Below are 14,818 nucleotides of genomic sequence, written 5' to 3'. Positions count from 1 at the left end.
CTAACGCATTTATTTGAGCATAAGCTTTCGTGAGCTACAGCTCACTTCATCGGATGCATTCATTGGAAAATACAGGGGGGAGATTTATATAGGTAGAGAACATGAAACAATGGGTGTTACCATTGTAAGGAGACTGATCACTTAAGTTGAGCTATTACCAGCAGCAGAGCGGGGGGGGGGACCTTTTGTAGTGATAATCAAGGTGGGCCATTTCCAGCAGTTGACAAGAACCTCTGAGGAACAGCGTGGGAGGGGGATAAACATGGGGAAATAGTTTTACTTTGTGTAATGACACGTCCAATACCCGATATGTATTCAAGCCTAAGTTAACTGTATTCAGCTTGCAAATGAATTCCACTTCAGCAGTCTCTGCTCGGAGTCTGGTTTTGGAGGTTTTTTTGTTGTAATGTTGCCACTTTTAGGTCTGTACTAAGCGATCAGAGAGACTGAAGTGTTCCCCGAGCGGTTTTTGAACGTTATCATTCTTGACGTCTGATTTGTGGCCATTCCTTCTTTGAGGTAGAGCCTGTCCCCTTTGGCCAATGTGCACGGCAGTGGCGGGTGAGTGCTCAGCGCTTCTGAAAATCAGCCCTGTATGTTTGTTGTGGGTTCCAGCCCCCAGGGTGAGGTCAGGGGAGGGAGCGTGTCGGCCCTGTCTGTCCCCACGGTGGAAGGGGTCGGCGTGGGTAAGGCTGCCTGTGCCGCGTTAGGGGGAGGCTCTTCCCTCTCGTTTTCTACCGGGGGCCGCAGCCCTGCGTTAGGATTGGCTCTCGCCTGGCCGCGCGCTTCTCCACTCCCAACCGTCTCCGCCCACGCGCCGGGGCGGCGGCGACGGCGCGCGCAGGGCCGCTCCTCCTCCCGCCGCCAGAGGGCGCGGGCCGCGCGCTGGGGCGAGCGGCCGTTGCCCCCGCTGGTTGAAGCCGGGGGCGGCGCGACGTCGGCCCCCGGGGCTCCCGTGTTGTCGGCCTCCCGGTCCCGCTCCCGATCCCGCTCCGGCCGGCTCGTGACGCGATGGATTCGGTGCAGAGCAGCTCCAGCGGCGGGGCGGCCAAGTTCGGCAAGGCGCGTTCCCTGCTGAAGGTGAGGGCGGGGTGGGGGGTGCAGGTGTGTGGAGGGGGGAGTATTGGAGGGCGGGGGTGTGGGGGGGGTTGGGAGGGAGCGGTGGGGGGGGGGGTATTGGTAGACTGCGGTGCTGAAATTGCACTTGGGTATCTCCCCATCTCGCACCAGCTGTGCATGCACGTGCTTGTTCACATTCCCAGGCTCATGCAAGCTGTAGGGTTCATATGCTCTCAGAAAGGGCCTTGAAGAGAAGTTTCACTGCCTAAGTGTTCTTTGATCAGCTTGGGCATTCACATAAAGACCATGTCACCTTAGGATCTTCTCTGCGGACATCCACCCAGTACGATGGAGGTGCTTATAATGGTGAGAAGCACTGACACATTTTATTTTCATTCATCTACTGATCCAGAAAGTTGAAATTGTGAATATTCATAAGAAAAGCGGCCAGAAACTCCTTTTGTTTTCAGCATTAGAAGCTACCGGTACATTTTGGAGTAGCGACTCCTTATTTTGTAGCAATGAGAAACTCTCATTTGCTGTAGAAATATTTCATACAGTAGTTTATCATCAGCAGTTCATGGGGGCCCTAAAACATTTTGCCACCAGGTTGTCACACTTTTTGGCGAGTGTTTTATCATTTCATTTGTATGTTGAGAGTCCATCCACTGTACAAGACTGAGGCTAAGTTTTTGTTTGTGTTTTGTCAAAAATGCCTTGTGCTCAGAAGATGGAAAAAATAGAATTCAGTTTCAAACGTATTTAAAATTTTTTGAATCGGGCTTCATCCAAAATCTCTTTTTGAATATGTTGGTAGATGATAACCTATGTGACTACACTTTTTGAGTGTTGCCTTGTGTATCCCTATTGTGGGAAAACCATGCTTTCTCAGTTTCAAAGTTCTTTTACTCTAAGATTGAATAGAGCAACATTTGTGAATGGCCATGAAATGCATAGGTATGCCCATTAATATACATAGGAATCATGTTTACAGTCCAAACACCAGTATTAGTGTGCTTTCCTATGGAAGAGAAACTCATATTTTTATAGGGTTTTAGATTTTGTTGGTGTTTGTTCACTGGTGGAGTCATAGGAGTGTTCTCTTATGTTGGAAGCTGCAAAATATACTTGTTCATTAGTGCTTTAACCTCCAAATTAATTAGCAAAAAGAAAAGGAGTACTTGTGGCACCTTAGAGACTAACACATTTATTTGAGCATAAGCTTTCATGAGCTACAGCTCACTTCATCGGATGCACAAAAATAAATTTGTTAGTCTCTAAGGTGTCACAAGTACTCCTTTTCTTTTTGCGAATACAGACTAACATGGCTTCTACTCTGAAACCAAATTAATTAGGAAATAGTATACTGTATTTTCTGTTTGAAAAGGCAATTGTAAAATCTTTTTTTCTTACTTCTGGTAGTTGTTGCAGAAAATCCTGAAGCCATCTGATAAAGGAACTGAACTATCTGCTGACATCCACAGTTTAGTCCCCTGTGGAGATGTGGTATGTACACTACAGACCATTGGTTCTCTGACAGTGGTCTGTGGTACTTGGAGGAATAGCTGGCAATCAATGAAGAGTTAGCGGGTCACATAGTGCAGCCTCTTTCTTCGTGTTTTCAGTTACCAAATTACAATTAAAAACATATAAAAGTAATATTAAGTCAGTGTTTTATGTATTTTTAGTTAAGTACTTGTTCTAGTTGTCACATGGATATTAATGCAGTCATAAACTAGAGGGTGGTGGCTCATATGATAGATAATGAGAGGAGACATGATCTATGAAAATCTCTTTATTAAGATATCTACAAAATGAAGGTTTAGTGTAACAAATTTATTTGAGCATAAGCTTTTGTGAGCTATAGCTCACTTCATCGGATGCATGCAGTGGAAAATACAGTGGGGAGATTTATATACACAGAGAACATGAAACCAACTGTTTCCACATATCTATTCAGGGGACACCATGAGAGGGCCTAATCACATCAGCCACACTATCAGAGGCTCGTTCATCTACACCTATACCAATGTGATATATACCATCATGAGCCAGCAATACCCCTCTGCCATGTACATTGGCCAAACTGGACAGTCTTTACGTAAAAGAATAAATGGACACAAATCAGACGTCAAGAATTATAACATTCAAAAACCAGTCAGAGAACACGTCAATCTCTTTTGTCACTCGATTACAGACCTAAAAGTTGCAATTCTTCAACAAAAAAACTTCAAAAACAGACTCCAGTGAGAGACTGCTGAATTGGAATTAATTTGCAAACTGAATACGATTAACTTAGGCTTGAATAAAGACTGGGAGTGAGTGTGTCATTACACAAAGTTCATTGTGGATGTGTCATTACACAAAGTTCATCAGATGCATCACGAAAGCTTATGCTCAAATAAATTTGTTAATCTCTAAGGTGCCACAAGTACTCCTTTTCTATGTGCTTACAGAGATTTAAAAATTACTATGCAACTCTTGGTAAAATTTAATCACCTGATTCACTTGAATATACTCGTTCAGAGATGTCCTTGAAATTGTTCTATATTGCAAAATGTTTGTTTATTTTCATTTCACTAATAAGCTTCTGTGTTCACAGCTGAAGCCAAGAGACTCATTGTTCAGTTTATTGATGAAATTTTTTTTTGTTCTGTGGATCAGGCACTGTACAACTAAAAGGGAGACATAGCCCCTGTCGCCATGAGTTCACTGTCTTTTTACAAAGCAACTGCAATCTTTGCCTATATCAAATGGAAATTTAATACCAGATCCATGGATTTGGTCTATAAAAAATGTAAATAAATATTGTATCACTCAAAAACAAATTATTTAATGTTTATTTAAAACATTGTTAAAGAAGCAATAATACCTTCCCTAAAGTATAGGCATGTTTGGGTTGTTTCCTGTATGGTCTCCAAAAAATATCATTTATTTACCATCCCTGTATATATTGTAGTGGCTTATTGTTTTTTAAAATTGCTGTCATTGTTTAATTTTTCTCCCTGTCTAGTTCTGAAACTTCTATATCTCTGAGCGGTATATTTTATATTTTAAAAAAGAGTAATGGAATTCTACATAGACTAAATCCTAAAATACTTCCCAAGGCAAAATTGAATAAAGAATTCAGGATTTGGCCTAATGGTTAGAGGGAAAAGGTTTCCACCTTTTGTGGGTTTGCCTGAAGTGTGTAATTTTTCTGAAACCCTGTATTTCTTCTCACCATTTTATAAAGACAAAGTTACTACATTGTTTTGCTACAAAACAACAAATGCATTTGCTTGTATTTAGTAATGACAAATGACTTCTTGTGTTAAGAAGTGCCTATAAAAAATTTCTGTATCAGGACCTAAAGAAAGTTTTAAGATTTTTGTGGGATTGATTTATCACTTGTCCTCTTTTGGGTTTCATTAGGTTGGTTGCCTGGCTGTTCATGTGAAGGTGTGCAAAGATTTTACATCAAAATGTATCCTTTTTCTATTTCCCTACCCTCTGCTAAGCATATTTTCCTCTATCTTTGCACTGATAACACCTTTAGAGTACTCTGGCAGGACAGCATAGAGCATCTCACTCTGTAGGTTCTTGCAGTTCATGTAAAAGATAATGCTTTCTTTCTCTCGCTATTGAGTTTGACATTCATATAGTGTGTGACCTTATTTGGAATTTAGCACTGAGCCAGAGTCCAGTAATAGAATCCTAAGCAGACTCACTGAGTAGAATTCCTTGTTTATGTACTGTAGGAACAAAAGACACATTTACATCAAAAGAAAAATTGTAATTTTAAAAAGCAAGGATATTTAATTATTAGGATTATTATATAGCAATCAGTACTCTATCTAGACTGAATTTTTGACTCATGAAAGGGTGACAAATTATTTTTAAACCATTTACATTGTTACGTTAGTGACTAGAAGACACTTGGGAAATCTTAAGTACAACATTTCAGGCAGTCTGCACAAAACTTCATGTTTGACTAAATGGTATGTTGCTCATGTTTTAAGTAATCTTATTTTTTATCATAAAATAAATGAAAACAATATATGATAAATAGGGCCCTACCAAATTCACGGCCATGAAAAACGCGTTACAGATCGTGAAATCTGTATAGTACAAGGTAAAAGCACACAAAAGGCCAGATTTCATGGGGGGGAGACCAGCGTTTCTTAAACCTAGGATCCTGCCCCAAAAGGGAACTGCAGAGGGGTTGCAAGGTTATTTTAGGGGGATAGTGGTATTGTCAACGTTACTTCTGTGCTGCCTTCAGAGCTGGGTGGCTGGAGAGCTGCAGCTGTTGGCCAGGCGCCCAGCACTGAAGGCAGCGCCCCGCCAGGAGCAGTGCAGAAGTACAGCTGGCAATATCATACCATGCTGCCCTTACTTCTGGGCAGCTGGAGAGTGGTGGCTGCTAATTGAGGGCTTAGTTCTACAGGCAGCAGTGCAGATGTAAGGGTGGCAATACTATGCCTTGCTATCCTTACTTCTGTGCTGCCGCTGGCGGCAGCTCTGCCTTTAGAACAGCCGCAGTTCTCCAGCTGCCCAGCTCTGAAGGTAGTGCCACTGTCAGCAGAAGTGCAGAAGTAAGGGTAGGGATACCACGCCCCACGTACAATAACCTTCCAACCACCTCCGCAACTCCTTTTTGGGTCAGGACCCCTACAATTACAACACTGTGAAATTTCAGGTTTAAATAGCTGAAATTGTGAAATGTATGATTTTTTAAATCCTATGACTGTGTAATTGACCAAAATGGACTGTGAATTTGGAAGGGCCCTAATAATAAATCTTCAAGAGTTTAATTATTTCTCTTTTCAGGTGTTTTTCCCCCCACTATGAATAGTACATCAGCTTCCTAACATTACAGTTAATCACAGGCAGTCTGTGGGTGTGTTTTGTTTTCTGTTTTAATCACAGGTCTCACAGTTCAGTGCACTGCATTCTTCAATGTGGCAACATCGAAGTAACTTGCCTTTAAGACCCTGTAGCAGAGCAGTTACCCAGCTCCTAGAAAAAAGGCTAGGCTGATTGGGGGAAGCAGCCATAGCTGGGCCACGCCCCAGTCGGACCACATCTGGCCCTGTTATAAGGGCCCAGGGAGGAGCTACGTCAGTCTCTCTCTAGCTGTAGAGAGAGAAGGACCTGGCTGCCTGGGAGCTGAGCAGGGTACCTGAGTGGAGCAGGGCTGGGGAAAGGCTAGAGGAGGTGGGGAGTTCCATTCTGGAGAACCCCCGCCCCAGGCTGCAGGCCTTGCTAAAGGCTGGGAAAGGTACTGGGGTTGCAGAGGTGCAACCCAGGGTTACGCAAAGGCAGCAGGTCCAAACCCCTCTTGCCAGTGATGAGTGGATTACAGACTGCAGTCTGCCCCAGTGAGCGGAGGCTAGATGGTGACTGGCAGTAGCTGCTGAGGCAAGGTGGGGATAGAGGGTTGGGGGTTCCCCGCGGAGGGGAGACCCAGAAACTGCAGGGGTACAGCAGAGGGCAGAACCCTGAGGTAAGGGGCACCAGGATCTGGGAGGGACTCGGGGGCTGAGGCAAGCGGGACATTGGCCAGCAGAGGGAGCTCCAGAACTGGAGAGCTAATTCCCAGGATGACCAGCAGGAGGTGCCGCAGCGGTGAGTCGTCACTTTGCTACAGTACCTTTGCCAATTTTTGTGAATTTACAGTCTGATCTTAAAAAAATAATAATGCTGTTTTAACAGTATACAGGTGCAACTGAATTACCCAAAAAAGGGAAACGGTAAAATTGACAATAGTGTAATAGTGAAGAGACAAATGTGAATTCATATTTTGACCACTGCCAGTGGTCAAATATCTGCTTATTTCTGAAAGAAGAAATAGCAATATGATCTTGGTTAAGTGCCAGTGTGGACAGAAAAAGAGAAATTTTAATCTTAAAAGAATACCCAGGTTTATTAATTGGGTTTGCACACAGTGAGGAGAATTAGATGTTACTGACTATTGCTCATTATATTCATGGTAGTCACTACCATGTAACCCACTTTACTGTTGCTGGCTCACTAAAAAGATCTCTCTGTTTCCTAAATGAATGACTTTCAGTCAATGTACAGCAGAATACAAACTTGCTGCTTCGCATTAGTGTTAATGAAGTCATGAAATGCACAAATTCACAGACTTTCAAATCACAGTTAAAGAAGAGCAGAAAGGACATGGTGATTCATTTTGAAGATGTGAAATATTTTTCTGTACAGGTGGTATTACAGCTTCTGCTCTTTTATAATGTAATTCTCATTATTGGTTTAATAACATGATAGCACTAAATATCTAGAGCTGTATTTTCAGAGGCAAGGAGGAGGGAATCTCGTGTAATTTGTGAGTATTCTCTTTTTTTTAATCAATGTACGTCTCATCTGGGTTCATAAAGTAAAACTGCAATAAAGTCTGCAACAAGACTGTTTTTCCTCTGCCCAGAGTTGAGAGATTGTTATTGTTGTCTGGTCAAGAGAGGATGAACTGGAGATTATTCTCTGGTTGAGTAGGGTGCACATACAGGGGGGCTTGATTTGATGCAACATCATAGAAATCATTGGAGTTACATTGGTGTAAAACTGGTATAATGGATTGGTGAGTCAGGCCCGTGGTGTTTGCTTGGTGCTTTATATTCATTTGTCAAGTATGGTACAGTGTACTGGGGATTTGTGGCTCATTCTGTTCAAGCTAAATTGTGAACAGGCATACAGTTGTTCCATGATTTAGATTGGAGAGTGGAGGGAATAAAAGGGCTGATTTAAGACTGTTTTGGGTAGTAAAACTCTGCATTTCCATGCTTTCCAATGTTTGATTTTAGTGTAATCTTAACTTTGAGTTTCCGGGCTTTCAGATATTTATATTTTTTTTAATTGCAATGTTTTAAGATATTTTCCCTCTGAAGTTATTGATACATATTTACAACCTTATGTCCTGCTTAACTTGTTTCGATGTGGAATTATTTTGGGCTCATTTTTAAGAAGAGTTTAGCTCTACTCTTAGCTCTACTTTAGCCAATTCCACTACACCATACCATCTTTGTCAAACTAAACACACTTAATCTGGGCTGTGCTTAATCTGGGCTGGGAGGGTGGAAGGTGGTGGGATTGATGTGAAGCATGACTGGGTGATATGGGGGAAGTCAAAATGCCTTTGCTAGTGGGTGCGATGGGGTTCTCCATTTAGCCTTTGTTGTGGAGCATAAATTCTATTATTTGGGGCAACTGAAACTTACTATTACCCCTTTTGACCCAAGCGGTAAGCCAAAATTCAAGGTGTTTTGGGTTGTTTCCTTTAGGAGAAATTGATGATAGTCAGATGTTTCTTTGATGCAGTCCTGTTTACTTACAAAGAAAGTATACAAAGCCCTGTTTCTCTGAAAGCAGTAAGGTCATCCAGCAGGAGGCAGTTTCCTTGCTCATAATTCCAAGCCTGCATTTCAAACCAGCATTCTGCCCCCAAACCCTTTTTCTTAGCTTTCTGTTATGCTCATGCTACCAATTATTCTCTTACTGTCTCCTGGCTTTCTGCTTGCCTCTGACATGCAACTGCAGTTCAATTAATTGCCAGTCCCTGCATTTATCATCCTTCAGGGCATCCTACTGGACCAGATGGCCCCGCTGCTGCCCAGGCCTGTGTGAAGTCTACTCCTTCATTGGAAGTTTCCATTATTTCAACTATTGCAGTACTAAACAGAGGGACATTTAATTGTTCTCCCATCTAGCCTAAATGGAAGGTGCCCACTAGCATGCCATCAGTTTCAAAGAGATCTATGAGTGCCCAGCCTTCACTTGTTCCCCTCAGAACTGTGTAGTGAGTGCTGTAGCAAATAGGTCAGTTTGCCCCAGATTTAACCTTTTCCTCAGTTGCTCTTGTTGCTCCATGTGAATAGCACGTAGATGTTGTGTTTTAACTTTCAGGTTCCAAGGCGGCAACAGGATGAGCGGAATAGGATTATTCTAGAATTGGTAGGATTTCAAGGTCCAAAAGACTTTCCAAGGTTGCTGGGTAGTGCAACTGTACACCTTTATGAAGTCATTAAGGTGGGTCTGACAAAAGAAAAGATGATCTAGGATGAGTTCTAAGTAGTTTGTTCCACACATGCTGTGGCAAGTAGTACGCAAGATAAACCATACTTACACCATCAGGATACAAATTAATCCATAATATTTGTATGTTGATTTGAATTGAAACAATAGAGTAGTTAATATAAGAGAGCAATATTTCCTTAGGTAAGGGTCCAGTTGTTAGCCGACTGGGTGATAATGTACTGTAATAATAATAGTTGGTACTTATATTGTTCTTTCTATCTTTGAAGTACCTACAAAAATGTAATCCTCGTAAGACTTGCAATACATTTCAATATCCCTGAGATACTGAGGGCTTAAGGCCAGTTTTTCAAATGTGGGTGTCAAAAGTTATTTCCCAAAACAAGTGTTTAGGCACCTAAATATAGAATTGGGTCCTAATCCTGCAACAACTGACATGTGCATAACTTTACTTATGTTAGTAGTGGCATTAAAATCTATGGGACTACTTTCATGCATAATGTTACTCGTGTTCTTGCAGGATCTAATTTTCATCACTCAAGTTTGAAAAGCTGGTTCTAAATAACTTTTGGAAAGACAAAAAAATGAGTGGCAGAACTAGGATTTGAACTCGGGAATTGCTTTCTCACAGTCTCAAGGTCAGACAACTAGACTGCCCAACTGCCTTTCCACGTGTGCTTACTTTTTCCACACATTGTTATAGTTTAAAATTAAAATAAAAGGATGTGGCATCTTCATCTATTGTAGTTACAAATTTTGCGTATTCTTCTTACATGCTTGGTAATATACTGCTGTAAAACACTAGTTTTGGAGATTTGTGAATCTAAATATTCCTTTTCTTTCTTTCCCCACCCACCCAGAAAGGCCACTTCATTGAAGTATGTGCCATGAGGATTGGAAACATGGTAAGATTTCTTTGGTGAAATTACAAAACAATATACACAGGTGACTTAATATCATTGCAAAATAATTTTAATTGCATACAGATACATGCATATAAATTGAACACTGCATTATAGCCTTCCAGGATCACTGAATGGTAAAGTGATTAAAAACAGAGAGAAAAGGATAGTGAAAGAGAAGAATGGCAAGTAGACCCCAATCCTTGGCTGGAGTAAATCAGCATAGCACCAGTGAGATCATAAGGTTCAATACAGTGCATGGGCCATAGTCTACACAATGATGCCAGCAGAGCATCATTGACTTCAGAGGAGTTGCACTGATACTACTGACAACAGAATTTAGATAGAGTCTGCATAATAAGAAAATTTCAGATTTATAAAATTATTAGGGAGAATTAATACAGAAAAATCAGTCTGTGTAAAACTGTGTACTAACCTAGTGTATACTAGCCAAATTTTGAGGCCATGTGAATTTTCGTAACATATTGAGCCATCTCTAGTTTCTGACACACATTGGTTTGTAGGTTTGGCGATGCAAGTCAAGCCAGGATTGAGATTGTAGCACTGTAGAGCCTTACTGTGGCATAACCCTTGAGGGCAACAAAAACTTCTCTCAGGTTTCAGAGTAGCAGCCGTGTTAGTCTGTATTCGCAAAAAGAAAAGGAGTACTTGTGGCACCTTAGAGACTAACAAATTTATTAGAGCATAAGCTTTCGTGAGCTACAGCTCACTTCATCGGATGCATTTGGTGGAAAAAGCAGAGGAGAGATTTATATACACACACACAGAGAACATGAAACAATGGGTTTATCATACACACTGTAAGGAGAGTGATCACTTAAGATAAGCCATCACCAGCAGTGGGGTGGGGGGGGGAAGGAGGAAAACCTTTCATGGTGACAAGCAAGGTAGGCTAATTCCAGCAGTTAACAAGAATATCAGAGGAACAGTGGGGGGGGGGGGGGTGGGAGGGAGAAATACCATGGGGAAATAGTTTTACTTTGTGTAATGACTCATCCATTCCCAGTCTCTATTCAAGCCTAAGTTAATTGTATCCAGTTTGCAAATTAATTCCAATTCAGCAGTCTCTCGTTGGAGTCTGTTTTTGAAGCTTTTTTGTTGAAGTATAGCCACTCTTAGGTCTGTGATCGAGTGACCAGAGAGATTGAAGTGTTCTCCAACTGGTTTTTGAATGTTATAATTCTTGACGTCTGATTTGTGTCCATTCATTCTTTTACGTAGAGACTGTCCAGTTTGGCCAATGTACATGGCAGAGGGGCATTGCTGGCACATGATGGCATATATCACATTGGTAGATGCGCAGGTGAAGGAGCCTCTGATAGTGTGGCTGATGTGATTAGGCCCTATGATGGTATCCCCTGAATAGATATGTGGACAGAGTTGGCAACGGGCTTTGTTGCAAGGATAGGTTCCTGGGTTAGTGGTTCTGTTGTGTGGTGTGTGGTTGCTGGTGAGTATTTGCTTCAGATTGGGGGGCTGTCTGTAAGCAAGGACTGGTCTGTCTCCCAAGATCTGTGAGAGTGATGGGTCGTCCTTCAGGATAGGTTGTAGATCCTTGATGATGCGTTGGAGAGGTTTTAGTTGGGGGCTGAAGGTGATGGCTAGTGGCGTTCTGTTGTTTTCTTTGTTGGGCCTGTCCTGTAGTAGGTGACTTCTGGGTACTCTTCAGAGGAACCCACAGGTGCCCATTGTATCCACAACATTGGACAGTGCTGAGTGGAAAGAGGGCACAGCCTGGATGATCAGAAAATGCACCAGTTCAGTGCATCCCTTTGCAGACTCCATTGGGGAAGCTCTTATGTAAACCTTGGCAGAAACTAAACTTACCTTCCCATGTTACAACCCTTGAGGGAAGTTGGCAGGAGAAACAATGCCTGCTCTTTCCCCTTGATGAATGTCCCCTCTGCGCTGGGTAGGTGAATCTAGCCCATTGTGTCTATGCAATGTAGAGAATACAGGTTGGTAAGATTGATACTGTCATTATGTATGATCCATAGCAGTATGAAACAATGTACATACAGTTTATGCTACTTTATGTGCTCTTAAATGTATACAGTGTTTTATGAGAAGTTTGAAAATGCATTAGACAGATTAAACACTATGAGTTTTTGGTACATTATGCTTTTTCTAGGCAAAGCCCATAAATGAACATGGGTCTTCTGAATTCAGTGCTCAGATGAATATGTGTACTATCAGGAGCAATAGATAAATGAAAATAGACAAGGAAAAATTCTCCTTTGAGTGACTGTACCCACATACATTCCACTGGAAGTGTATGTGTGCCCAGTGCACTCAAGTCAGAGAGTTTTACTGGCCATACCTGCAGGCGGTGCATGGGCCCTCATTTTCCTCATGTGCCGAGCCTCTAAAGGGGCATGGTTGGCAGCTCCCTCTCAGTTCTTTCTTACTATCTGTGGTGAAATTTGGATCTCCCCATCACCCTTGAGCTTCAGATAGTCAGCCTTTTGAAAATAATAAATAGTTCTTTTATATAGCTGTAGTTTAGTTTAGTGTAGTTAGTAAATTAGTTTAACTGGGATTTAGTATGCAGAAATCCCCAGGTTTTAAACAGTATGCCATATGCAGGGCTGTGATCCCTGTTAGTTGCCTAATCTGCTTAGGCAAGGGACATGTGAAGAACAAATGTCCTATTAGTTCTTCTGTCCTGACAAGAATAAAGAAACAAAGGGATTTCTGCCTTAAAGTGCATTTTCTCATGAAGGAAATGCGTCTTTCCACAGAGACTGACCCTGACCAGAAGAGGTCAGAGAGTTTTTCCTGAAGAATGCTCCTCCCACTGCCTCAGCCAGTAAACTGAAATCTGGTGAGAGATGTTGCTCGTTTTCCTCTTCTACAGCCTCCTTGAAGCATTCAAAACTATCTTTGTCATCACAGACTGATATACCTTCAATGTCTCTTTCTTGGACTATCAAAAAGGCTCTGAAAAAGTCCTTTGGTGCTGAGTTGAGGTCTGGTCGCAAGTTCCAGCAACATCCAAGGTGGCACTGTCGACTCCAGATTCAGCAGGTCTGTGAAAACCAGTGCCTGCACTTCTACTAGAGAGAGATTTGACCCTGGCACTGTTGGGTCCAGCACCTTTGGTGTCAGTAGCCAACACTTACTTCTGCAATCAGTGACATTGATGCCACGAGCTTTTTCGTGGCAAAAGATGTTTTGTCTCCCTCTCTTCCAGGCTCTTGTTGCGTTGTCTGGTCCTGATCTCAATGGCCTCCACTACATCAGCACTACCAGCATTACTAATCGCTAGAGCTCCGTGTTTATCACAGAGGTCACAGATTCCAAGACTTCCTGCGACTTCCGTGATTTCTGCAGTGGCTGACCTCAGGTGGCCCTGCAGCCAGCCACACCAGCCACTGCTGAAGCGGCCCTGCACCGGCTGCTGCTCTGGTGGCCCTGGGCAGCTGACCCCGAGACCACCCGAGCAGCAGTCGATGTGGCTGGCCTTGAGGACTGACTAAGCAGCGGTGCAGGGGGCAGTTGAAGCAACGACTGGTTCCCCGACCCCTCCGGCGACAACTAGAGCAGCTGCTTGCCCCCCAGGGCTTTCTCCCCGCACCCCCTGGTGGCAACCAGAGTGGCAGCAGGCCCCCCAGGATTCTCCCCCTGGTCGCTAGTGATGAGGGCTCCCACCCCCTAAGATTCAGTCAGGGGTATTTATGGTATAAGTCATGGACAGGTTATGGGCCATGATTTTTTGTTCCCTGATCGTGACTTGTCCACAACTTTTTCTAAAAAAATACCTATGATTAAATTGTAGCCTTAATAATCACCACAGCACCAGCAGTTCTATCTTCTTCATAGATGCAGCCTGCTTCCTCTCCTTGGCACCATCATCAGTAACTCAACTGTCTGCATTATGTCCTCCCCGTTTGCTTCCACCAACACCGACAGATACATCATCGACGTTGGTACTTATGGGACAGCATTGTGTGTCACCCATGCAGAGACCTCCATCAACACCTACTGGGATTGCTCTGCCATTCATTGAGGGGAGTAATATTGCCTCATCTTCAGACACTGACCATGATAGTCCCACGTATCTGTCAAGGTCTTTCAAGTCACCATACAGATCATGCTCTAGGGATACATGAACCCTATTAGAACAGTATTATGATGCCCACCACAATGGCTGTACAAAGACTGGGCTCTTAGACCAGTGGCTCTCAACCTTTCCAGTCTACTGTGCCCCTTTCAGGAGTCTGATTTGTCTTGCATACCCCCAAGTTTCACCTCATTTAAAAACTACTTGCTTACAAAATCAGATATAAAAATACAAAAGTGTCACAGCACACTATTACTGAAAAATTCCTTACTTTCTCATATTTACCATATAATTATAAAATAAATCAATTGGAATATAAATATTGTATTTTCAGTGTATAGTATATAGACTTCTCTCTTTTTTGGAGCCCACAGAGAAAGAGGAAACTAGAGATAAACCCCTGGATAGTCCCCCTCCATATTTCTTTCTCTTCCACAGATGAGGCCATCACCCCAGAGTCAACATTGCCTCCTCTTGAAGACCATAAAGTTTTTCAAGTTCTCATTAGGAGGGTGTCCACATATCTGGGAATACAGGTGGATCTTGTGTAAGACAGTCCATACAAACTATTGGATATCTTACAAATTTCCACTCTGGGAACAATTGCCCTTCCCATTAATGAAGCTTTGCTGGATTCCCCAAAGACCCTTTGGGAGACACTGGTTCTCTATCCAACCCACTGCCAAATGAGTGGACAGATGGTATCAGGTTCCCAGGCAAAAATTTGAGTTTTTTGTTTTAC

The 14,818-nt window shown here is 42.6% G+C and overlaps 1 protein-coding gene across 1 annotated transcript in view; it reads left to right on the top strand.

Moving 5' to 3' along the window:
- The first annotated feature begins 897 nt into the window (after nucleotides 1–897).
- The window catches only part of C2CD6 (C2 calcium dependent domain containing 6), a 48,795-nt gene continuing 34,874 nt past the window's right edge, over nucleotides 898–14,818 (top strand). The window contains exons 1-6 of the mRNA XM_043504748.1: nucleotides 898–1,080; nucleotides 2,482–2,565; nucleotides 4,474–4,525; nucleotides 7,115–7,266; nucleotides 8,962–9,084; nucleotides 9,951–9,995. Of these exons, the coding sequence (XP_043360683.1) occupies nucleotides 1,012–1,080; nucleotides 2,482–2,565; nucleotides 4,474–4,525; nucleotides 7,115–7,266; nucleotides 8,962–9,084; nucleotides 9,951–9,995 (525 nt within the window). The 5' untranslated portion in view covers nucleotides 898–1,011. The remainder of the gene's footprint in view (nucleotides 1,081–2,481; nucleotides 2,566–4,473; nucleotides 4,526–7,114; nucleotides 7,267–8,961; nucleotides 9,085–9,950; nucleotides 9,996–14,818) is intronic.

The sequence above is a fragment of the Dermochelys coriacea genome, chromosome 11 (assembly GCF_009764565.3).
Source record: "Dermochelys coriacea isolate rDerCor1 chromosome 11, rDerCor1.pri.v4, whole genome shotgun sequence".
NCBI lineage: Eukaryota > Metazoa > Chordata > Testudines > Dermochelyidae > Dermochelys > Dermochelys coriacea.
Note: the sequence above shows the minus strand (reverse complement) of the source record. Positions and strands in the feature narration are given on the sequence as shown.